The sequence below is a fragment of the Sphaerodactylus townsendi genome, linkage group LG06 (assembly GCF_021028975.2).
Source record: "Sphaerodactylus townsendi isolate TG3544 linkage group LG06, MPM_Stown_v2.3, whole genome shotgun sequence".
Classification (NCBI taxonomy): Eukaryota; Metazoa; Chordata; class Lepidosauria; order Squamata; family Sphaerodactylidae; genus Sphaerodactylus; species Sphaerodactylus townsendi.
This window is the reverse complement of record NC_059430.1, coordinates 105070310-105088005: the sequence shown is the minus strand read 5'-3', so window position 1 is coordinate 105088005 and position 17696 is coordinate 105070310. Positions and strand designations below refer to the sequence as shown.

The 17696-nt window shown below is 58.3% G+C and overlaps 1 protein-coding gene across 6 annotated transcripts in view; it reads right to left on the bottom strand.

Annotated features, from left to right (window-relative positions):
- Positions 1-17696, bottom strand: part of GMEB1 (glucocorticoid modulatory element binding protein 1) — a 41769-nt gene that overhangs the window by 11611 nt on the left and 12462 nt on the right. For all 6 annotated transcript variants that reach the window (XM_048501901.1, XM_048501903.1, XM_048501899.1 and 3 more), the window contains 5 exons: positions 12082-12232; positions 10768-10850; positions 8914-9038; positions 5218-5321; positions 1794-1948 (listed from right to left, as the gene is read on the bottom strand). In XM_048501901.1, the coding sequence (XP_048357858.1) occupies positions 1794-1948; positions 5218-5321; positions 8914-9038; positions 10768-10850; positions 12082-12209 (595 nt within the window). In that variant the 5' untranslated portion in view covers positions 12210-12232. The remainder of the gene's footprint in view (positions 1-1793; positions 1949-5217; positions 5322-8913; positions 9039-10767; positions 10851-12081; positions 12233-17696) is intronic.

The following is a 17696-nucleotide window of genomic DNA, read 5'->3' as shown; positions in this document are numbered from 1 at the left end:
CTCAATAAGCAAAAGGTGACATTTTACTGCAAATATTTTTTTCCTTTAGCTTTTATTTGGCATAAATTTACTGCAAATCACAGTATACACATTTTCTTGTGCAGAATAACATTCCTGTAGGAGAACCATCATGTGTAAAGTGGCTCCTAGAAGAAACAACTTCAGTGCTTAATTTGAGGAAAGGTTTTGATGTGTATTTTGGAAACTAAGACCTGATTCTGGAAACAGTATCGCATATTAGTTTGCATTTTTTCTTCACTGCATGTTGACTGGTAATGTTGATAGATAAGGAATCAAATAAAATCAAGGACGTAGGCAAGGGCGGGGTTCCCGGGTTCAACCCCCCATTGCATGTCTGAAGCTCCACCCCCGTTTGTGGTTTTTTGCATTTTAAAAGTTTTTTTCCAGTTTTTGGCCTGCAAGGGTCACAGTGTTTAGGCTAGCAGCACCAAACTTTCAGGGATTTGTTAGGAGACTCTCCTGATGATACCACCCAGGTTTGGTGAGGTTTGGTTCAGGGGGTCCAAAGTTATGGACTCCCAAAGGGGGTGCCCAATTCCCCATTGTTTCCAATGGGAGATAATAGGATATGGGGGCTATACCTTTGAGGGTCCATAACTTTGGACTCCCTGAACCAAACTTCACCAAACCTGGGTGGTATCATCAGGAGAGTCTCCTAAAGATACCCTGAAAGTTTGGTGCTGCTAGCTTAACAATTGCACCCCTGACAGCAGGCACCCCCCAAATTTCCCCAGATTCTCCTTTTAAATCCATCCTCTTCGGAATGGATTTAAAGGGAGAATCTGAGGACCCCAGTTTAAACATGGAAAGTGATGCTGTTTCAGGATGGGAGATAATCCACTCCAAAACAGCATCACTTTCAATGTTGTTTTAACTGGGGACCCTAGATTCTCTCTTTAAGGTAAATTTAAAAGGAGAATCTGGGCTCCCTAGTTAAACACCATTGAAAGTGATGCTGTTTGGGGGTGGATTCCAGCATCACAGCGGCTGCCCGGGGTGGGGGTGGGGGGGGAGCAAAACTCAGATTTTGCACCGGGCTCCATTTTCCCTAGCTACGCCTCTGCCCAGAGGGGAGAGAAGAAGGGACTGCTGGCTGCCGGCTGGGAGCCTAACTGGGGGCCGGCAGGGCAGGGCAGGGCCGGGCAGGGGAGTCTGCCATCCCTGGCCTCGGAGAGCTGCTTTTATAAGCACTCAGGCCCGGGGGTGGGGCTTGGGGAGGTGGAGCCACACCCCCAGGGGCGGGTGGGGGCATGGCCCCCACGAACTTACCCCATAAAAAAATCTATACCTACATCATTGAATAAAATGTATTCTGATGGTTACTAGAGGGGATCTTAAAGGGGATTACTAGAGGGGATCTTAAAGGGGATTAGAGGGAATAACGAAGAAGAAGAGGGTGGTGAAAGGCCAGAATGTAACCCTCACATGCAGAGGCTGCGTACTTCGGAACACCACTTGTTAGAGGTTCATAGTAGGATGTGATTTTGTTGACTTCTCAGAAACATAAGGTTAGCCACTGTAGCAAATAGAATGCTAGACTAGATGGGATCCAAGGTCATAGTTCACCCAGGGTGCCAAAAACCCTTGGTTCAACCCTGAAAAGGTTGGAAACACACCATGAACCAAGAACATATGTTAAAACATACTCCAGAATTCTTTACAGCACACAGGGGCCAATCCAGCTAGCTCCAAAAGACCAAGAATTCTAAAGGAAACTGCAGACAACAACACGTGGCAGGAATGAATGCTACACCTTTTCACCTGTGTCCTACCGTCAGCAGAGGTGGGAGTCTGTACCAAACTTTGCTGCCCTGGCACTGGTGCTCTGGCACTGCTGATCAGGAGGTCAAACTTGGTGCTCCGGCAGGTATTGGTGCAAACTTTGTCATGCTGGTAAAAGTCAATTTGCCCAGAATCCATCATCTTTCTGTGCACAGAGAAGTGGGGAGGAGAAACCAGGGTAGTTAAACTCAGGCGGCTACATGCCTGAAGAATGTAATAACACCATAAGAATCGGTCTAAAAACAAGATATACAAGCCAGGAGCTAAGAAGAGAGAGTTGGAAGAGTTTGGATTTATATCTTGCTTTTCTCGACTGAAAGAAGTTTCAAAGTGGCTTACAAATTCCTTCCCTCCTTCTCCCCACAAGAGACACCTCTTTGGAGTTTGGAGAGAATTGTGACTAGACTAAGGTCACCTAGCAAGCTTCATGTGTAGGAGTGGGGGAAAAAACCTGGTTCACCAGATAAGAGTTTGCTGTTCATGTGGAGGAGTGGGGAATCAAATCTGGTTCTCTAGTACTATTGTTAACTGGTTTTAACTGTTTATATTGGGATTTTATATTTTAATGTTTATTGATTGTTTTTAGTTTTGTGTTGTGACCCGCCCTGAGCCCTGTGGGGATAGGGCAGGATGGATGGATAGATGAATGGATGGATGAAGAAGAAGAAGAGTTTGGATTTATATCCCCCCTTTTTCTCCTGTAGGAGACTCAAAGGGGCATACAATCTCCTTGCCCTTCCACCCTCACAACAAGCACCCTGTGAGGTGGGTGAGGCTGAGAGAGCTCCAGAAAGCTGTGACTAGCCCAAGGTCACCCAGCTGGTGTGTGTGGGAGTGCACAGGCTAATCTGAATTCCCCAGATAAGCCTCCACAACTCAAGCAGCAGAGCTGGGAATTAAACCTGGTTCCTCCAGATCAGAGTGCACCTGCTCTTAGCCACTGCTCTTAGCCACTACGCCACCGCTGCTCCCTGGATGGATGGATGGATGGATGGATGGATGGATGGATGGATGGATGGATGGATGGATGGATGGATGGATGGATGGATGGATGGATGGATGGATGGATGGATGGATCAGAGTCTACCACTGTTAACCACTACACCAAGCTTCTTGATGGCATATTCCTGAGACTGGCCTGAAAATACAGTCTTAGGTGGAGTCCTCAAACCGCAAGGCTTTTTCTGCTGCAGCCGGTCAAATTATATGGCTTGCTAAACTAAGGACGTTGTGGTCTGGGTAGGGCTTCGAGAAGAAACCTCTGGAATGCTGATGCACACTGCTTTCATAATGGAAGTGAGGAAAGATTTTTAATATGGTTTTCATGTATTTGTATATCTCCCATTTTAACAGATGTTGTTTTATACAATTGTTTTTATATTGTTGTCACCTGCCTAAAGGTTCTAAGATGCTTGGGAGCAAGGTAGGTACATAAATATTTCAAATGCATATTTTTACTTTTGGGAACCCCCCCCCCCCCCCGCCGCCCCCCGCCCATGTGGCTCCTTCTGTCATGTTTTTTCTTAGAGAAGAAATTCAGATTTTATGTAAAATGCAGGCACCCTCCCAACTTAGCAGAGCTGCAGCGAGAAGCGCAATACTTCATAAATGGAGGCCATTTACTCTTGCATCCTTGCAATAACTATACCATTTCTTTTGCAAACTCAGTGCCAAAAGGCTTAAAAAATTAACTCCAGAGATTCCAGTCCCATTCTTTGGCCAGTCAGGAGTTTTGCTGGATCCAAAGGCAGCCTCAGAAGGGCACCTTCCAATCCAAGCCCTTAAACAATCACGTAACTTGTCTTCTGCATTAATTAAACAGATCACCGCCCAGAGCCCCCAGGGGATAGGGCGGTTTATAAATCGAAAAAATAAATAAATAAATAAATCATCTCTGAAGAGCTACAAGCAGAGATCCTCCATGTGTATGTCTATCAGGACATAAGACAAGTCTATAAATGTTAAGAGGCAATCAATCATATTTGGAAGTGCATATACTGGGATACAACCCAATATCTTCAATGGCAGGGCATTTTGACCAGATAGGATAAAATCCAATACTGTCAGGTTTACATAAAGGTCTGGATCCAGGTGTGAGTTTCCAGTAACAGACGGCATCTGCATCAACAGAAGTGAACTTTCTTGCTTCCTCTACCTGATGCAGTCCTCTAACTGACAATGGATGGGATAGTGGTTAAGAGTGGTGGACTCTAATCTGGAGAACTGGGTTTGATTCCCCACTCCTCCACATGACCAGTAGACTCTTATCTGATTAACTGGATTAGTTTCCCTACTCCTTCATGTGGCCGCCTGGGTGGCCTTGGGCTAGTCATAGTTCTCTGAGAACTCTCTCAGCCCCACCTACCTCAGAAAGTGTCCGTGTGGAGAGAGGAGGTAAAGGAATCTGTAAGCCACTTTGAGACTGTTTACAGGACAGAATGGATGGGTATAAATCCAAACTCTTCTTCTTTTTAGGGACCCTCAAGAACAGCACGAGGGGTGAAATGGGGGTACACAGTGGGAGAGTAAAATTGGTAAATATCATCTCCCTCCTGCTGTAGGGAAATTGCCATTGGATCCAGCGCTGTATACATTGGTGTAAACCGTTCTGTTCAGTTTAGCAAGAAGGATACATACCAACAAAACAATGACCTGGATATTCTGCAGAATAGAAAGGGTGAGACAGGGTGAAGACAAACTCTATCATCTCTTAGGAAGCAGGTTAAAACTTCCATTTTGTGCTGTGCGCTTTTGGAGAGGTCCTTCCTGGCCACCAGTGGAAGGGAGGTGTGTGTGTGGGGGGGGGGGGTAGGTTTGCCAGTTCCTTTCCTTTGCTCTGCCATTTATTTATCAACAAATTATACTTCTATTGTCCTTTTGATTTTTAACTTTTAGGATATTCAATGATTGGAGGCCATTTTGTATTGCACACCAATTAGAAGGGTGGTGTAATTGTTTTCCTGAATGAAACAAGGCAAAACAGATTTGCTTGAATGTCTGCACAGTAGTCTGCTAACTGACAAGAAATAGCAATGACATGTCTTGTCTTAGCCATGCGTGCATATTTCTGACCTCAGGACTCCACTTATATTGTGGAACTACTTTAAGGGACTACTTAGCTGTAGGGAGAGACTGACTCTTTAAAATAGGGGCAAACCTCCAGAAGGAAACAGAAGCCCTGCAGTCCTGCTTTGCTTCCAGGCAGCTTTAACATCCAAATTCACCCTTATTTGATTGACAGAGTATAAAATCTTGTCATGAAGATCTGTATCTCAGAACATGCTATGAGGAACCCTTTGGTTTTTGATGATAAAGGCTTTGGCTTGGGCAGGGGTGGGCAGCTAATTAAAAAATCCTGAATAAATATAGGCAGCAAATTGACAGGAGATTGTTACAGTGGTGGAGGGTCCTTACCTCAGCATGATTCCTCCCAGGCGAATGGCTCTTTTCCAGTCCTTCAGGGTAGATTTGCCAGCCAGGTGAACAAAGTGCTTTGGACTGATAAGCTGGTCGTTGAACTAAGAAACAGATAGCAGGGAGCGCCTCAGAAAAAAACAGAAGACGCTCCACGTCATCTAACACACCCGTATCTGTGTCAGCAGCCTTTAGTTACTGAATTTCTATACTGCTTCTCCTCATTGCCCAAGTGGTTTACAATGAAAACAAATACATTTTTTAAAGCAGCAACTGAAAACTTGATATTAAAACAACTAACACAATGAAAACAAAGTCCAGGAAAAGCCGGCCTCAGCAATATAGTTTCATGTTGACAGCTGAACTAAAATGAACGAAGAAGCTTAATACGGAGACAGCGCCTCTTAGTCACATGACCAGTCCTCACCATGAACTTTGTGATTCCGTTCCTAGCACTCACACAAGGAAAGGGCAACCAATGTGGTCTTCATAGGGGTGCCAGCAACTGGCTGAGGTACAGGGGGAGAGGGACATTGGGGTGGGGGCAGTGGCGTTCCTGCCTAGGGACAGGGGGTACCCTATGTCCCCGGGCGCCCCTCATTTGGTCACGTGGGGGGCGCCAACATTTCAGGGTCGTTTGTGTGTTTTTAAATGTTTTAAGTGTTTTTTCACGTTTTGGTCTGCAGAGGGCGCATTTTTAAGGCTAGTGGCACCAAAATTTCAGGGTACCATCCAGAGACTGTCCTGATGATACCACCCAAATTTGGTGATGTTTGGTTCAGGGGCAGCAAAGTTATAGACCCCCAAAGGGGGTGCCCCCATCCCCATTGTTTTCAATGGGAGCTAAGCTGAGATGGGGACTACCCATTTGAGGGACCATAACTTTGGTCCCCCTGAACATAACTTCACCAAACTTGGGTGGAATCATAATAATAGTTAACAGATGATACCCTGAAATTTTGGTGTCACTAGCTTTAAAAATACACCCCTTCCAGGCACCCCAAGAAATTTGCCCAAGATTCTTTGTTTTGCAGTGACTTTGCTCCATTGTAGCCAATGGGGAATTTCTGAGTGTGTAGGCAGGCTGCACATTTTTGAAGATAGAGGCACCAGACTTTCAGGGTGGCTCCAGGAGGGCCTCCTGGTAACAGCATCCAGGTTTAGAGACCTTTGCTTCTGGGGGTTCAATTTTATGGACCCCCTAAAGGCTTATTTTGTTTCCCCACTCCTGCATATGAAAGCCTGTGGGCTGAGTTTGCTCAGATCTCTCTCAACTCCCCCCTCCACTCCAGAAGCAAAGCTCACCAAGCTTGGATGCTATTACTCAAGGCCTCTTGGAGCCACCCTTGAAAGTCTGGCACCTCTATCTTCAAAAATGTGCAGCCTGCCTCAGAAATTCCTCATTAGCTACAATGGAGTAAAGTCACTGCAAAACAAAGAATCTTGGGCAAATTTCTTCAGGTGCTTGGAAGGGATGTATTTTTAAAGCTAGTGACACCAAAATTTCAGGGTATCATCTGTTAGCTATTCTTATGATGCCACCCAAGTTTGGTGAAGTTATGTTCTGGGGGACCAAAGTTATGGCCCCTCAAATGGGTAGCCCCCATCTCAGGTTAGCTCCCATTGAAAACAATGGGGATGGGGGCATTCCATTTGGGCATCCATAACTTTGCTGCCCCTGAACCAAACATCGCCAAACTTGGGTGGTATCATCAGGGCAGTCTCTGGATGATGCCCTGAAATCATGGTGCTGCTAGCTTTAAAAATGCGCTCCCTGCAGGCCGAAAAACACCAAAACCCCCCCAAAAAAACCCCAAATACCTTGCATTTGCATTTGTTCATATTTGGGCAGGACATAATCGGACAATTTTTGTCCAAATTTGCCCAAATTTGCCCAGATTCCAGCCGAATCTGCTATTTGTTTCATCTGAATCTCCAACCCTCAAAAGTGATGCTGTTTCAGGGTGGGGGAGAATCCACCCCCAAACAGCATCACTTTCAATTTTGTTTTAACAGGGGACCCCAGATTCTCCCTTTAAGGCAGATTTAAAAGAAGAATCTGAGCTCCCTAGTTTAAACACCATTGAAAGTGATGCTGTTTGGGGGTGGATTCCACGGGAGGTGTTTTGTGAGAGATGATGCTGACATTTGTTTGGTAAATGTTTTGCTGGGGGTGATTTGTGAGAGATTTACATGCTTAATACCCACTTGCACTGGCTTGGAGTATTTTCTCAGGCTAACAACCTACCTCATAGGGTTGTTGTGATTAGGAAATTAGAAAAAGAGTTGGTGGGGAGAGAGCCATGTATGTTTTGATGGGAGTGGGAGGTGTTTTGTGAGCTGGTACAAAAAATCATTGTTTGGTCATGGTGGGGGAGGGTGGCCGCCCATACGCTGGGCCGGGGGGTGGGGCGCCAAACTCAGGTTTTGTCCCCGGGCACCAGTTTGCCTAGGTACACCCCTGGGTGGGGGGGACTGCCAAGCAACAGCTTGATGTAACTTCCTGGGGAAAACCCACCAGAAGACTGATCATCCCGTCAGATCGTAATGCTCTAGAAAGCTTCCTGCTTCTTAGTGTCAGCAGTAAGCACTCTTTTACTCCACCATTTGCCCCAGTGAGGATCCATGTCTGCCACTTTGCATGTAGGGCTCATTCCACACATGCAGAATAATGCACTTTCAAACTGCTTTCAGTGCTCTTTGAAGCTGTGCGGAATGGCAAAATCCACTTGCAAACAGTTGTGAAAGTGGTTTGAAAACGCATTATTTTGCATGTGCGGAAGGAGCCTAAGTTATGGAGTTGACCTACAAGAAGCAGGCAAAACCTCAGTGATCTGAAGCAGGTTTGAACTCAAATGGATCTGGAACCAAACGGAGCAAAGCCTAGATCAAATCAGATTTGGCAACTGTAACTTCTGCTTCTCATAAGTCAGCCCTGTGGCCTAGCAGAAATTGGTAGACTTGACAGGCATCACCGATGAAATTCTGTTGTTTAATCTCTCACCCCTCCACATGGTATCCTGCTAATTTGCCAAATAAACTTGCTAACCATGTCACAGCCAGTGTTTTGTAGTATAGCATCAAAGTAGGATTTAGGAGATGCACATTTGAATCCCTGTTATGTCATAGGTCAGTCACTGGCTCTTGGCCTAACCTATCTCACAGGGTTGTTATGAGGATGAAACAAAGTAAGGAGAAGCAATGTTGTAAGCTACTTTGGATCCCCATTGAGGGGACCGGTGGGAGAGGGGGAATCCCATAGCCGAGGGGCAGCCACCAGCCAAGGAAATCCTTGCACAGATGCCCTCCAACCCCACTTCTGAAAAGTCCAGATTCTAGATTCCACAGGCACCATTTCCCTGAGGGAAAGCAGTAGGGAACGTTGGGAGGGATGTTCCTTTGGCACCAGCCCACCAGTGTAAATAGCTTTTGGGATCAAGCTTCAAAATGCCAGCTAATCAGCAAGCATAAGGAACCAAAAGGCAAATCCACTTTCCCAAGCCCCTTAAACATATTGCAGACATCTCTGCCTCCTGAACTGGCTCTACCGGCAGGAGGTTTACACACTCCAAGTAAAACCATCTTGTGGAAATTACGGTGAAACAGAAAAATAAAATGACACCCCGAGGGGGTGGGGGGGAAGACTACCTAGAAACGAATTCACCCCAGCAAAAGGCCGCTATGCCATGCTGTTACCTTGACACACTTAACATTGATGCCTGGGCAAACAAACTTCTTCCACAGCAGGATGGCTTTGCTCTCTCCACAGGTGATGGGGTAGGCAATCTCGATATCCTCATTGGTTTCAATGGTGCTAGGATCTACAGAAGAAAACAGGGGTGGGGGGGAATGGAAACCTTTTTTTCTGGAAGCAGAACTCACGATAGAGTAAACAAGCATGTCACGTAACAGCTATATATGTAGTTCTTGCACAAAGAGGATTGCGGGAGGAAGGGGTAAAACACAGAGTGTTGTGCTAATTGGAGAAAAGAAGAAGAGTTTGGATTTATACCCCACCTTTCTCTCCTGTAAGGAGACTCAAGGTGGCTTACAAGCTCCTTTCCCTTCCTCTCCCCACAACAGACACCTTGTGAGGTAGGTGGGGCTGAGAGAGTGCTGAGAGAACTGTGACTAGCTCAAGGTCACCCAGCAGGAATGCAGGAGTGTGGAAACACATCTGGTTCACCAGATAAGCCTCTTCCACTCAGGTGGAGGAGTGAGGAATCAAACCCAGTTCTCCAAATTAGAATCTACCTGCTCTTAACCACCACGCTGACTCCAGTGCTGCCTGAGTCTTTCGAAAGCAAAAAAACAAACAAAACTCTATCAGAAAAAGTGTGACCAGCAACGAGTGTGTCCGTTAATCATCAAAGCGTACCTATAACTCCTATAATTTCCTCTGCTTTAGCATCACTTTAAGTCTTGTCTGTTATCCCTTTATTTCATTTAAAGCACAATTTGGTAGACCTTCTGTCAGAAAGAATTTAAAAAATAAACCCTCAATGCACTTTGATAGCTGTTTTAAAGTGTATTCATTCATTAGATGTTTTTTAATCTTTCCCTTTCTCCAAGGCATACACTGCCTCCCCACCAACGTTTATCTCCATAACAATCCTGCAAGGTAGGTCATGCTACTGAGTTTCAGAGTAGCAATTAGAATCTGGATCTCCCACTCCTTAGCAGTCATGCATTTATTCTGCCCTTCCTGCAAGGAGCTCAGGATGACAAACATGGGCCTCCCTTCCTCCATTTTATCCTCACAACAACTCTGTGAGGTAGGTGACCCTGAGAGATAGGGCCTGACCCGAGGTCACCTGATGAGCTTCATGGCTGAGTGGTGTTTTGAATCCAAGCCTCTAGAATCCTAACACCACAATGGCACGATCAAAGTGTGCCTTTACCTCTATCAATCACTGGCTTAAGCTCAATTATAATCCTCAAGGCCCCCTTGATGCTCTAAGATCATTTTCAACCCACATGGCTAACAGTGGTTAAGTTTGGGTTTTTCTGCCCATTCTGTCGTGTCAATGGGGTTTGAGCAAACAAAACAAACTCTAAAGCAAAAGATGATGCACACTGAGCGGCAGGCAGACTTAGGCTCATTCCGCACATGCAGAATAATGCACTTTCAAACTGCTTTCAGTGCTCTTTGAAGCTGTGCGGAATGGCAAAATCCACTTGCAAACAGTTGTGAAAGTGGTTTGAAAACGCATTATTTTGAGTGTGCGGAAGGGGCCTTAGAGAAATCACCGGCTTTCCTATCTCTGGAAAATATCAGACATACCTGCCAACTGTCTTTCCCATTTGGAGACCTGTAGCCATAGAAAGGAATTGAAATTGAAAGTCTCCTTGCAGAAGAGAAAGGCAGGGTATAAATCCAAACTCTCTTCTTCAAGACAGCACTCATGGATCGACCCTTGGGGCACAAGCCCCTACCTAACCCAGGCACACCTGGCAAGAGGACTCTCGTCCACGAAAAGTGCAAATAATACGGCCCGGGAGTCAGCACAACTAGCACGGATTTGCCGCTCCCCCACAACAGAAACTCACCAATGCCTTCTTCAAGCTTGTGGATGGTGTGCGTTTCGACAGCCACTACAGCCGTGTTAGTCTCGGAGCCCCCTTGATAAATCCTGTTGTAAAAAGGTCCGTCGATAAAATAAAACTTATTTCTAGCACGGGGGGAAAAAAATCCCAGCAAAGGGATAAAAACAACCCAAGAGAATTCAATTTCTTCCCTCCCCATTTACAATAGCTATTGTTTCCATTGTTACCTTCCTAGCGTCAGCTTTGATTGTGATATTGTTCGCTATCTTGAGGGCCTTTTAAGTACAGATGTCAGCCTCCAGGTGGGACCTGGGGATCTCCAAGAATTATAGCTCTTCTCCAGACTAGAGAGATCAGTTCATCTGGAGAAAATGGCAGCTTTGGAGAGTGGACTTTATGGTATTGTACCCCACTAAGGCCCCTGTCTTCCCCAGGCTCTGGCCCCAAAATCTCCAAGAGTTTCCCAGCCTTGAGTTGGCAAACCTACCCCCCCACACACAAACACACCCCTCCCTTCCACTGGTGGCCAGGGAGGACCTGCAGCCCCATTTTAAGGCCAAAAGATGACACATAAATATGCAAACATGAATGAATACATAAATTTTAACACACAATGCAAGATACTATGAGCCCTATTTTTGAATCTAGTTACAAATTACTGAATTTTTCACCAGAAAAATCAATTACACTTTCAATGCAAGAACATAAGAAAGAGCCTGCTGGATCAGACCAGAGTCCATCTAGTCCAGCACTCTGCAACTCACAGTGGCCCACCAGATACCTTTGGGAGCTCACGTGGAGGATGTGAAAGCAATGGCCTTCTGCTGCTGCTGCTCCCAAGCACCTGGTCTGCTAGGGCATTTGCAGTCTCAGATCAAGGAGGATCAAGATTGGTAGCCATAGGTCAACTTCTCCTCCATAAATCTGTCCAACCCCCTTTTAAAGCTATCCAGGTTAGTGGCCATCACCAACTCCTCTGGCAGCATATTCCAAACACCAATCACGTGTTGCGTGACGAAATGTTTCCTTTTATTAGTCCTTATTCTTCCCCCCAGCATTTTCAATGTATGCCCCCTGGTTTTAGTACTGTGAGAAAGAGAGAAAAAATTCTCTTTGTCAACATTTTCTACCCCATAGATAATTTTATAGACTTCAATCATATCCCCCCTCAGACGTCTCCTCTCCAAACTAAAGAGTCCCAAACACTGCAGCCTCTCCTCATAAGGAAGGTGCTCCAATCCCACAATCATCTTCGTTGCCCTTCTCTGCACTTTTTCTATCTCTTCGATATCCAAGGAATAGAGAGGATCCACTTACCCCTGCTGTACTGGTTGCAATTGCAATATCACTTGGGTTTTAGTGTCTTCTGGATTCCCTCCTTCATTTCCTTCTGTTGGCACGACCACCACATCCCCGACAGGGATGCTGACTTCAGCATTTGCCATTTGCTCACATTAAGTCCGACAGGCTGGGCAGCAAGTGGGCAAGAGTCACAAGTTAAACAAAAACACCCACTTCTTGCGTCCATGCAGTATCTACTATGAGGATGGGCAGTGACAGAAAAATGAAAAGCCATGTGGCTTGTCTAAGCCCTACGTTTGTGAGTGAACCTGAATCTGTCCACTTCTCGCCACTGCCCAGTTGGGAAGACACCCTCCCCTCGCTGCCATTTCCTGGGGCCGGTCTGCTCCAAGATGGGGTGCAATTCAACAGTTTCAACATGCAATTCAGGCATGACGACAAACTACATTTCATACAAACTGTCATTAACAAATCAGCTGTAAATACTAGTCCAGGGTTCTGAAATATGCAGCTCTTCAGATGTTCATGGACTACAATTCCCATCAGTCCCTTCCCATCAGTCCCTGCCTACAATCCCATCAGACCCTGCCAGCATGGTCAATTGGTCCATGAACATTTGGAGAGCCGCAGGTTGCAGAACCCTGCACTAGTCAGATATACCCCAACTAGATGCCATCGATTTCTTAGGCCAGGGGTGTCCAACTCTGGTGCTTCAGATGTTCATGGACTACAATTCCCATCAGCCCCTGATGGCATGGCCAATTGGGAATGATAGTCCATGAACATCTGAAACACCAGATTTGGACACCCCTGTCTTAGGCCATCCATGTTCAAACGTCACAGGCAACCATAGCTTATTGCAGTGATCCCCAATGTGGTAATGGGGTGTGCCATGCAGCCTGCTGATTCATCTCCTAGAGCACAGGTGTCAAACTCACAGCTCTCCAGATGTTATGGACTACAGTTCCCATCATCCCCTGCCAGCATCATGCTGGCAGGGGATGATGGGAAATGTAGTCCATCCACCCCCCCCCCCCCCCCCCCACCCCCCCCCCCCCCCCCCCCCCCCCCCCCCCCCCCCCCCCCCCCCTCCCCCCCCCCCCCAACACCCCCCAACCCCCACACCCCACCCCACCCACCCCCCCCCCCCCCCCCCCCCCCCCCCCCCCTCCCCCCCCCCCCCCCACGCACCCCCGCCCCCCCCTCCCCCCCACCCCCCCACCCCCCCCCCCCCCCCCCCCCCCCCCCCCCCACCCCCCCTCCCCCCAACCCCCCCCCCCCCCCCCCCCCCCCCCCCCCCCCCCCCCCCCCCCCCCACCACCCCCCCCCCCAACCCCCCCCCCCCCCCACCCCCCCCCCCCCCCACCCCCCCCCCCCCCCACCCCCCCCCCCCCCCACCCCCCCCCCCCCCCACCCCCCCCCCCCCCCACCCCCCCCCCCCCCCACCCCCCCCCCCCCCCACCCCCCCCCCCCCCCACCCCCCCCCCCCCCCACCCCCCCCCCCCCCCACCCCCCCCCCCCCCCACCCCCCCCCCCCCCCACCCCCCCCCCCCCCCACCCCCCCCCCCCCCCACCCCCCCCCCCCCCCACCCCCCCCCCCCCCCACCCCCCCCCCCCCCCACCCCCCCCCCCCCCCACCCCCCCCCCCCCCCACCCCCCCCCCCCCCCACCCCCCCCCCCCCCCACCCCCCCCCCCCCCCACCCCCCCCCCCCCCCACCCCCCCCCCCCCCCACCCCCCCCCCCCCCCACCCCCCCCCCCCCCCACCCCCCCCCCCCCCCACCCCCCCCCCCCCCCACCCCCCCCCCCCCCCACCCCCCCCCCCCCCCACCCCCCCCCCCCCCCACCCCCCCCCCCCCCCACCCCCCCCCCCCCCCACCCCCCCCCCCCCCCACCCCCCCCCCCCCCCACCCCCCCCCCCCCCCACCCCCCCCCCCCCCCACCCCCCCCCCCCCCCACCCCCCCCCCCCCCCACCCCCCCCCCCCCCCACCCCCCCCCCCCCCCACCCCCCCCCCCCCCCACCCCCCCCCCCCCCCACCCCCCCCCCCCCCCACCCCCCCCCCCCCCCACCCCCCCCCCCCCCCACCCCCCCCCCCCCCCACCCCCCCCCCCCCCCACCCCCCCCCCCCCCCACCCCCCCCCCCCCCCACCCCCCCCCCCCCCCACCCCCCCCCCCCCCCACCCCCCCCCCCCCCCACCCCCCCCCCCCCCCACCCCCCCCCCCCCCCACCCCCCCCCCCCCCCACCCCCCCCCCCCCCCACCCCCCCCCCCCCCCACCCCCCCCCCCCCCCACCCCCCCCCCCCCCCACCCCCCCCCCCCCCCACCCCCCCCCCCCCCCACCCCCCCCCCCCCCCACCCCCCCCCCCCCCCACCCCCCCCCCCCCCCACCCCCCCCCCCCCCCACCCCCCCCCCCCCCCACCCCCCCCCCCCCCCACCCCCCCCCCCCCCCACCCCCCCCCCCCCCCACCCCCCCCCCCCCCCACCCCCCCCCCCCCCCACCCCCCCCCCCCCCCACCCCCCCCCCCCCCCACCCCCCCCCCCCCCCACCCCCCCCCCCCCCCACCCCCCCCCCCCCCCACCCCCCCCCCCCCCCACCCCCCCCCCCCCCCACCCCCCCCCCCCCCCACCCCCCCCCCCCCCCACCCCCCCCCCCCCCCACCCCCCCCCCCCCCCACCCCCCCCCCCCCCCACCCCCCCCCCCCCCCACCCCCCCCCCCCCCCACCCCCCCCCCCCCCCACCCCCCCCCCCCCCCACCCCCCCCCCCCCCCACCCCCCCCCCCCCCCACCCCCCCCCCCCCCCACCCCCCCCCCCCCCCACCCCCCCCCCCCCCCACCCCCCCCCCCCCCCACCCCCCCCCCCCCCCACCCCCCCCCCCCCCCACCCCCCCCCCCCCCCACCCCCCCCCCCCCCCACCCCCCCCCCCCCCCACCCCCCCCCCCCCCCACCCCCCCCCCCCCCCACCCCCCCCCCCCCCCACCCCCCCCCCCCCCCACCCCCCCCCCCCCCCACCCCCCCCCCCCCCCACCCCCCCCCCCCCCCACCCCCCCCCCCCCCCACCCCCCCCCCCCCCCACCCCCCCCCCCCCCCACCCCCCCCCCCCCCCACCCCCCCCCCCCCCCACCCCCCCCCCCCCCCACCCCCCCCCCCCCCCACCCCCCCCCCCCCCCACCCCCCCCCCCCCCCACCCCCCCCCCCCCCCACCCCCCCCCCCCCCCACCCCCCCCCCCCCCCACCCCCCCCCCCCCCCACCCCCCCCCCCCCCCACCCCCCCCCCCCCCCACCCCCCCCCCCCCCCACCCCCCCCCCCCCCCACCCCCCCCCCCCCCCACCCCCCCCCCCCCCCACCCCCCCCCCCCCCCACCCCCCCCCCCCCCCACCCCCCCCCCCCCCCACCCCCCCCCCCCCCCACCCCCCCCCCCCCCCACCCCCCCCCCCCCCCACCCCCCCCCCCCCCCACCCCCCCCCCCCCCCACCCCCCCCCCCCCCCACCCCCCCCCCCCCCCACCCCCCCCCCCCCCCACCCCCCCCCCCCCCCACCCCCCCCCCCCCCCACCCCCCCCCCCCCCCACCCCCCCCCCCCCCCACCCCCCCCCCCCCCCACCCCCCCCCCCCCCCACCCCCCCCCCCCCCCACCCCCCCCCCCCCCCACCCCCCCCCCCCCCCACCCCCCCCCCCCCCCACCCCCCCCCCCCCCCACCCCCCCCCCCCCCCACCCCCCCCCCCCCCCACCCCCCCCCCCCCCCACCCCCCCCCCCCCCCACCCCCCCCCCCCCCCACCCCCCCCCCCCCCCACCCCCCCCCCCCCCCACCCCCCCCCCCCCCCACCCCCCCCCCCCCCCACCCCCCCCCCCCCCCACCCCCCCCCCCCCCCACCCCCCCCCCCCCCCACCCCCCCCCCCCCCCACCCCCCCCCCCCCCCACCCCCCCCCCCCCCCACCCCCCCCCCCCCCCACCCCCCCCCCCCCCCACCCCCCCCCCCCCCCACCCCCCCCCCCCCCCACCCCCCCCCCCCCCCACCCCCCCCCCCCCCCACCCCCCCCCCCCCCCACCCCCCCCCCCCCCCACCCCCCCCCCCCCCCACCCCCCCCCCCCCCCACCCCCCCCCCCCCCCACCCCCCCCCCCCCCCACCCCCCCCCCCCCCCACCCCCCCCCCCCCCCACCCCCCCCCCCCCCCACCCCCCCCCCCCCCCACCCCCCCCCCCCCCCACCCCCCCCCCCCCCCACCCCCCCCCCCCCCCACCCCCCCCCCCCCCCACCCCCCCCCCCCCCCACCCCCCCCCCCCCCCACCCCCCCCCCCCCCCACCCCCCCCCCCCCCCACCCCCCCCCCCCCCCACCCCCCCCCCCCCCCACCCCCCCCCCCCCCCACCCCCCCCCCCCCCCACCCCCCCCCCCCCCCACCCCCCCCCCCCCCCACCCCCCCCCCCCCCCACCCCCCCCCCCCCCCACCCCCCCCCCCCCCCACCCCCCCCCCCCCCCACCCCCCCCCCCCCCCACCCCCCCCCCCCCCCACCCCCCCCCCCCCCCACCCCCCCCCCCCCCCACCCCCCCCCCCCCCCACCCCCCCCCCCCCCCACCCCCCCCCCCCCCCACCCCCCCCCCCCCCCACCCCCCCCCCCCCCCACCCCCCCCCCCCCCCACCCCCCCCCCCCCCCACCCCCCCCCCCCCCCACCCCCCCCCCCCCCCACCCCCCCCCCCCCCCACCCCCCCCCCCCCCCACCCCCCCCCCCCCCCACCCCCCCCCCCCCCCACCCCCCCCCCCCCCCACCCCCCCCCCCCCCCACCCCCCCCCCCCCCCACCCCCCCCCCCCCCCACCCCCCCCCCCCCCCACCCCCCCCCCCCCCCACCCCCCCCCCCCCCCACCCCCCCCCCCCCCCACCCCCCCCCCCCCCCACCCCCCCCCCCCCCCACCCCCCCCCCCCCCCACCCCCCCCCCCCCCCACCCCCCCCCCCCCCCACCCCCCCCCCCCCCCACCCCCCCCCCCCCCCACCCCCCCCCCCCCCCACCCCCCCCCCCCCCCACCCCCCCCCCCCCCCACCCCCCCCCCCCCCCACCCCCCCCCCCCCCCACCCCCCCCCCCCCCCACCCCCCCCCCCCCCCACCCCCCCCCCCCCCCACCCCCCCCCCCCCCCACCCCCCCCCCCCCCCACCCCCCCCCCCCCCCACCCCCCCCCCCCCCCACCCCCCCCCCCCCCCACCCCCCCCCCCCCCCACCCCCCCCCCCCCCCACCCCCCCCCCCCCCCACCCCCCCCCCCCCCCACCCCCCCCCCCCCCCACCCCCCCCCCCCCCCACCCCCCCCCCCCCCCACCCCCCCCCCCCCCCACCCCCCCCCCCCCCCACCCCCCCCCCCCCCCACCCCCCCCCCCCCCCACCCCCCCCCCCCCCCACCCCCCCCCCCCCCCACCCCCCCCCCCCCCCACCCCCCCCCCCCCCCACCCCCCCCCCCCCCCACCCCCCCCCCCCCCCACCCCCCCCCCCCCCCACCCCCCCCCCCCCCCACCCCCCCCCCCCCCCACCCCCCCCCCCCCCCACCCCCCCCCCCCCCCACCCCCCCCCCCCCCCACCCCCCCCCCCCCCCACCCCCCCCCCCCCCCACCCCCCCCCCCCCCCACCCCCCCCC